Source organism: Anas platyrhynchos, chromosome 1 (assembly GCF_047663525.1).
Source record: "Anas platyrhynchos isolate ZD024472 breed Pekin duck chromosome 1, IASCAAS_PekinDuck_T2T, whole genome shotgun sequence".
NCBI lineage: Eukaryota > Metazoa > Chordata > Aves > Anseriformes > Anatidae > Anas > Anas platyrhynchos.
The window spans coordinates 70,381,265-70,389,089 of NC_092587.1; the positions used below are offsets into that span (position 1 = coordinate 70,381,265).

General features: G+C 44.1%; 1 protein-coding gene across 13 annotated transcripts in view; it reads left to right on the forward strand.

Annotated features, from left to right (window-relative positions):
* The window catches only part of DUSP16 (dual specificity phosphatase 16), a 68,141-nt gene extending 60,683 nt beyond the window's left edge, over positions 1–7,458 (forward strand). For all 13 annotated transcript variants that reach the window (XM_038172502.2, XM_038172458.2, XM_038172483.2 and 10 more), the window contains one exon: positions 3,207–7,458. In XM_038172502.2, coding sequence (XP_038028430.1) covers positions 3,207–4,383 — 1,177 coding nt within the window. In that variant the 3' untranslated portion in view covers positions 4,384–7,458. The remainder of the gene's footprint in view (positions 1–3,206) is intronic.
* Positions 7,459–7,825: the final 367 nt, after the last annotated feature.

The window sequence follows — 7,825 nt, forward strand, 5'->3', positions numbered from 1 at the left end:
TTCAAACACAGGTTTCCTCCCTAAAGAAATTAGGGATTGTGTGCAGGCATTGTGCACCTAATGTTAATTCCCTACCTGCAAAATGCTCATGTTGGTCTTTGCTCTAAATTTAAACTGCTTATTAACTGTGAGTGTGTATACCTGTATGCACACACACATCCCACACAACAGCATCTTGTAAAAGAAAGTGAAATGGATAGGGCTAAAGAAACAGAACTGAGGATATTTATCATCCTGCTTGTGGCAAGTGCTAGACTGGATCTGTTGACTTCAGTTTGGTAATGCTCTCAAAGAAGTGCCTCCAGGTGAAATGTATAGGAATTAAGAAAATGACTTTGTTGCTAATGAGCTCAAACAAAAACTCTTGGAGAAAGTATTTTGAAGTATCAGCTCTTTGTGGTATTAGAGAATTCTTGTGGGGAATAAATACCCCTTTCAAATCACAACATTGCTGTACTTAGATTGTGAACACTATTACATTCCAGGTGACATCGTTGCCGTTTACCATGACTTCTCTATTTCATTTGGCAAACTGCTTTTTGTTCCTGTGTTGCACAGAAGACATTGGCTTTCTTCTTGACAGACCTTATAGGCTAATTGGCAGAGCTGACGCACCTCTATCAGACGTGTCTTGCAGAGGCATTTTGAACACTTGGGCTGGAGCAGGTTGAGAGGAGTACCTGCCAAATCACTACTGTGTTTGCTACCACCTTCTAAAACTGTGATGATGACAGAAAGAACAGCTGATATTCTCCTGTGTGGGATGGTTTTCATGGGGCATTTTCTTTAAAGCTAATAAATGCATATAAGTATGTATGAGGTGAAAAAAGTGAATTCAAGATATGCCTGAATGCAGATGTCTTCCATGGCATTCAAGCCTGTAGAAGATTTCTACCAGTGCTTGATTTTGTGCAGTAATTTCCACATGTGTGATGAAATGGGTTTGATTGGTTAAGAAGCACAGGTGACAACTCACAATTACAGAGGTAGTGATGCTATGGATGAAATGCTGGGTATGGATGGATAGGCTGCAAGATCTGAGCTTGATTTGCCAGACAGTCTAGCTGATCTCAGGCTGTAGTGCTCTGGAGGTTAGAGCTGTAGAGTACCAAATACTTCTAAAAGGCACACATGTAAGTGAACCTCTCACTGAGTAAGGAGTGCTTCTTCACATTTTTCCATGACATCTGTGCATTCAATTCTAATTTGCTTCTTAACCAGAAGTGTGAATTGCGTACGAGAGATGAATCATCCTTGGCCTTTTTTCTCTTTGTACTGGAGATGCTGAATAACTACTGGAAAATTTGAATTTATTTTACTATCATCTGATTTAGTGAGAACAATCTGCAGCACAGTTCTCTTATTGGTTTGGGATCTTTTGCTGGCAAAGCTTAAAAGAAAAATATTTTTTTTCTGGATAAATGAAAGACATTAGATAAAATGTTTGTCTGACACTTAACATTTAATGTCACCATTTTATGTTTTACTTGAAGTGAAAGATCTGAGGAAATATGCTTTTTTAATCTGTTTTATTTGTACAGTGGGCTATACAAGGGAAACAAGTATCAAAATCAAATGTTATGCACGTTTTTCAATTAGAAAGAGAGTGCATTTTGAAATGAAAAAGTTTTCAAAGCCTTACAACTTTGCAGGGGTTTAGGAGACTTTCTGGATCCCTTTTCAGAGTTAACCTAGTTTTAAAGTTAAGAGCCTCCCATAGTTTGGGGTGAGAGGAAGAAAAAGCTGAAGGAACACGGTTGTACTTCATAGTGGAAGTTTCCACCATCATTTTGTGCAATCTGATCTTGCAGGTCATAACATCAGCTGTTCAGATAGTTAGCAGAAAAGAACAGTGCCTGCTGTGTTTAAAAAGCTAGGTGTTGTTGAAGTTGTTTGGCAATGTCCAAAAATTCCTTTTCTTTTGTCCGTGCTTGCTTGCATTTATGCTAGTGTATACATATATGCATGAGTACACTTTAGAATTTTTATCATTCCATTTTTAATAACTGCACACTCACCTTCTGTACACATTCCCAGAGAGATTTTCTGCCTTTAATAACATTTAATTTTCTCAGTGATACATTATATGTGTGTTTGTAGTAGGTCTCAGTCATTCATTATTTGTGTGTTTGTACTAGGTTTAGCTCTTCAAGGTCTCTTCCCCTGTTAATTCCCTTGTCATCTGGTACCTTCATAGTTCCAGGAATGGCTGAAAAAAGAAAAAGAAAAACAAACAAACAAAACACAACACAGAGGGGAGGCAGGATTTGGGCAGCTTCTCTTTTACAGATAGAAAGAGATGTACTTTAGCTATATTACAAATCGGACTGGCAAAAAGTCTGCTTCTGTATTTAACTTTGAAGTACATGACATGACTTGTAACATTAAAATGTTTCTTTCATTTGAAGTCCTGATTCAGGGAAACATTTTTAAGTATGTATTGTGTCTTGTCTGTATGTAGCTGAAAAGTAAGTTCATGACTGGCCCATGTATGAGCATCAGGCTGCTTCCTGCAGGGCTGGAGAGTACATTACCTTCTGTACTGATTTGGTTATATTGGTGCCTTTTTACTGTTGGACACATGCAGAGTTGTAAAGACGTTTTTGTTTTAATGCTGCGTTTGCTCCTTTTTGTGTTTCTTTTTGATGCTCATATCAGCGGTCAATAGCAGCACAGGGTAGAAATGACTGGCATTTGCTGTGCAAGGTCAGCATATATCAGAGCAATCTACCTGACAAAGGTAAAACAGGATAGGAAGCACTGACTGTAGCAACAGCATGAAAGAATGGTGAAAAGAATATGGGATTTTTGCCCTTGAAGAGTGGGAAAGGTGGTCTACTTTCTGTTTTGATGCTATTCAGAAAACTTGAGGAGCTCTTCAATTCAGTCACACCAGGGTAGCAATGGCAATGTGGAAAAAAAAATCCTCAAACCTTGCTGTAGCCATCACAAAGAAGTAAAAAAGAATGCTTTCTTTTTTCCCGTTCTTAGCTGCCTTTAAGTAAACTATGCAAGAATCCAGCATTATCTTGCTTAAAAGCTGCCCTTTCTTCCTTCCATATTACCTGTGCTTGCCAGAACCTTTATCCAAGCATCCTGACTAGTTAAGATTAGGCTGTTAACCCTAGAATGATGTGAATGTTAGTTATTTCAGGTCTGAGCAGCAAGTTCTTAAAATAATTCTTTTTTTTTCCCCCTCTCTGCAGATTTGTGAAAGAAAAGAGGCCAACCATTTCTCCCAACTTCAACTTCCTAGGCCAACTTTTGGACTTCGAGAAAAAGATCAAGAACCAGAGTGGTCAGCCTGGACATATCAGTAAGCTGACACTTCTACATCTGGAGAAGAGCAGCGAGCATGTACTGGTCCCGGAAGGAGGGCACAGCAACCTCTCCACTAATCAGCTCTGCATTACCGCTACCTCCGAGATTGTGGAACAGAAGCCCATGGACTCCGGGAGCACATCATGCGCACACTTGCCTTCCCTGGAAGATGGCCCGCTGGTACAGGGCATAAATGGACTGCACGTCTCCCTAGATAAGGTGGAAGACAGTAACCGGCTGAAGCGGTCCTTTTCTTTGGACATCAAATCTGTGTCCTACTCAGCCAGCAGCAGCTGTGTGGCTGCATCTGTTCAGGGCTTTGCCTCTTCCGAAGACACCCTGGACTATTACAAACATGCGACTGCGTTAGAGGGCAGCAGCAAGCTGTGTCAGTTCTCCCCGGTACAGGAGGTCTCAGAGCAGACCCCCGAAGCCAGCCCTGATAAAGAGGAAGCAGACCCGCCCAAGAAACCCCAGAACACTTGGCAGCTGGACAGCCAGAGCAAACGGCAGCACGTGGGGAGAGCTGGCAGCAGCACCGCCACGCAACGGTCACTCCTGTACCCCCTCCACCGGAGCGGGAGCGTGGAAGACAACTACCGAACGAACTTCGTCTTTGGCCTTTCCACCAGCCAGCAGCATTTGGCAAAGTCTGCTGCGGGGATGGGCCTCAAAGGCTGGCACTCGGACATCTTGGCTCCTCAGACGTCAGCTCCATCCCTCACCAACAGCTGGTATTTTGCAGCTGAGTCCTCACATTTCTACTCGGCCTCTGCCATCTATGGGAACAGCGCTGCGTACTCTGCCTACAGCTGTAGTCAGCTGCCCACAGGCTGCGACCAAGCCTGTGCTGTGCGCAGGAGGCCAAAGCAGGGTGACCGAGGTGACTCCAGGCGTAGCTGGCATGAGGAAAGCTCTTTTGAGAAGCAGTTTAAGCGCAGGAGCTGCCAGATGGAGTTTGGGGAAAGCATCATGTCAGACAACAGATCCAGAGAAGAACTGGGGAAAGTGGGCAGTCAGTCGAGTTTTTCAGGCAGCATGGAAATCATCGAAGTGTCTTGAGGAGCAGCATACTGGCGTGACTGTATTGGATTTGCTTCCCCCTCCAGGCTGCTCCCCCGGCATTTAAGAGGTCCCTACAAATCTGAAAAGAACAAACATCACACAGAAGGTGGGGAGGGAGGAAATGCGGGGCTTCACTGTGAATGCAGTGACGAGATTAATACAGCAAGGAAATGACAAATGAGCGTCTGCATGAGGAGACCAAGTGCACTGTTGGGTTTTTCTTCTCCCCTTTCCTGGAGAAGGGCAGAACATTTCAAAGATTTTTTCCCTGACAGAGGAAGCAATTACATGCAATGGGTTGCACATCCTTTCAGTGTTTTCAAAAGGAAACTCTCGTGGTATCGAACCATATCTCTGGTTCCACTGAAACATGCTTCTACCCATCAAAGCTAGTTTTATCCTCCCTTCCTCATGCCCCAAGTCTTCACCAGTGCACCTTAGCCCTGACACTGAGCCAACCTCTGGAGGGAGACGTTTTTTCTGTAAGAAAGGAGACTGGGAGTGATTCCAAAGGAAGTAGGGACTGGTTACAGCAAGGCTGGTCTGAAAATACAGTTCAGGCAAATGTAAATAGTGGTGTAACTATTGTTCTAATGGATAGGCTTTAGGTGATTTGTTAGAGAGCTGCTTCAGAGAAAAAAACAGTACCTCAAAAATATAAAAAATAAACTAGGGCTTTATGGCTGCCGGATGCAGGTAGTCAGTTCATAAGCAATGTGAACAAGCGATGACTAGCCACATTAGATTTTTTTTTAAAGCTGTCTACGCACAAGTGTTTCAGATGGCTTACTAGTGATTCTTCAGAAAGACAAATGAACCATACTTATGACCATTACCCCCAGCCTTTTGAAATATAAAATAAGCAGTATTTTTTTTCCTGATATTTAGCTGGCTTCTGGGAGAGGGATGTTTTTGCTTCCAAGCTATAATGGAGTGGTTAATCCTTAGGGCTACGTGCAAGAGAAGCAGCTGGTACAAATTCCTCTTGCCAATTGCCAATTCAATAGATGGCTCTTGAAATTTTTTGTTTTGTTTTGATTTTAAAGCAAAAATTAGTTGTAAGCCTTGGTGGGACGGGCTTTTGTTCAAAACTGAGCAGTAGTGCTAAGGAACTGCTCCTCATACACAGCTCCAATCACTTGTGCGGTGAGGGCAATTCAAGTTTGTTGGTTTTTTTCCTACCCCTCCACACTCCACACCCTCGCAAACGTCCTCACCCAAACCATGAGGCTCAAGGTTTGCTGACCTCATCCAAGAAGGAGAGGTCTGTTCAGCTGTCCAGGGAAAACAGCAAGGGAACTCCAGAGTCTCATCTCCTAATGTGGTGTGAAAGAAAGAGGGGTTGAGAAGAGACAGCTTTAATGGAAAGCCTGCTCACCTTCTGCGCTTGCAGATCCAAAAGAACTTTAATTTTGCCTTTTGTCCTCCGTCCCAGTTTAGGGCCTCGGTTTCCCAGTGTGCTGATGCATGATTTGGCTGCAGATGCCCCTAGCTGTGCTGCGGCTGGCCAGTGCTCTGATCTCTGATCCCCACCAGCCTGGAGGCTGTGCCAGCACGAGGAGGTGCCTGCCCTGCTGCCAGCAGGGGTGTTCCATGTGCAATTAGCACAGCCCTCCTTGTGTTGTTTTTGACAGTGAACCAGCTGCTTCCCTTCCAGCTTGTGAGTCTTGTGGTATGTTGGCTGCCATTTCGCCAACTGTTACGTGTGCGTGCTTTGCTGTAAGAGGCTTACGGTAGGCAAGGAGTGGTACCAGAGGCACAACGCAGAGCTTCAGCCGTCATTCTTGTACATGGATGGAAGCTGCACACGTTATTTAGGTCCTCCCCAGGGCTCCTCAGCACATGCATATGTTTGTGGGGGAGGGGGGGGTGGGGGTGGAGGGAGAGTGGGCAATTATATTGTTTTGTCCAGTGCAGGCAGCTGAAAATTATAAATCAAATGAAACAAATACTTATACCTGGCCAACAGCTTTTAAAAAAAATCGTCAGCGGCAAACTGAAGCCCTAATTCAAGTCAGCAGCTTGGGTTATGTGTTTTTTGTTTTTTACTATAAGTGTAGCTAGTTTATGACTCAAATCTCAGGTTTTACTGTATTGAAAAGTGGAGAAGATTTTGTCATTGTTTTGTCTTGTGGCTAGGATGTGACTTAATTTTCTACAGTGGACTGTTTAAAATAGCACTACAGCATTGATTAACTTGATCCTAAAAAGTGCAAACGACACACAGAGAGGCAGCAGCAGGAGTAGCTGAACCCAGAGGCTGTGTTCGTGACGTGTGTGTGAAATGCTGGGTAAATGCTTGTGAAAAAGGGGTAGCCTGGGCAAGGGACAGGTTGACACCACGCTGTAAAGCATGTCAGGTCTTCGCTTCTCATTAAATGTACTGCCACTTGTCTCTGCTTACATACCAAGTGAAAGTGATTGCATTGCAACTATGCGTGTGTATACACACATGGAAACCATTTAGCAGTGCTCCTCTCAGCCAGACTTCAGTAAGGGCCCGTGTCTTATTTGATTTAAACCAGTTAACAGGGGTAAGCACAAACCAATCCCCACAGGCAGAAAGATAGTTTTCCTAGGTCTTGTGCTCACTCACACGTGTGTTCTCCCCTGTCTCTCTATACACACAAGTAGGTATGGTTGGGGTTTAATTTGGTTAATCTCCTTCTGAGGAACTGAAATTTGGTCATCTGGCTCCTGGTGATTTCCAATAAGCTATAGTCACCAACTGAATCAAAGCTGTAGGCTCACGTTAGGGGACAGCTTCCTGTAGGAGGAAGCCTTAAATTCATATTCTGTGCAGGGTGGTGCCCTGTCTCATTTCTGAAATGGTGTCCTATACCTGAACAATGCTGGAAATGGATTCTAGAGGTTTGGAGAGCAAAGTGGAGGATGTGAGGGGGGTGGGGGTGGGGGAACGTGTACATGTTCAATATGAATATAATGTTTTTTGGTGTATGGAAGCTGTTTAAATGGTTCAGAGAGATGTGAGTTTCTCATCTTGTTGTGTCATGAGCATTACCTGTATGTTATGATGAAATAAAATCAGAAATGGTACCTGTTTATATAGAACGGGTGAGGAAGGAGCCTCTCTGCCTCTGGGTGCGTCTGGCTATGGTGTGTGCATTACCTGGCTGCAGGAGGACCGGCTTCCCCGTAGCTAGGGCTAGCAGGAGTCTCGTCCTTACAGTACGTATCCTTCTCTGTGGATGCATGCCAGTCCATGGATGACACAGAACCAGTGGCTTTGGACTGCTACTCATAAGCAGTGCTGACTTCACAACCACGGTACAGTTGTGAAATCTCTTACCTGCTCCTGTTCACCCTACCTCTTCTGTTCTGCTCCCTCAAAGCGCAGCAATGGCTTTTTCTGTGCTGCTTCTGCGCTGATACCTTGCAACAGCTAACGCTGGAGAACTCAGTTACACCATCTCACAGA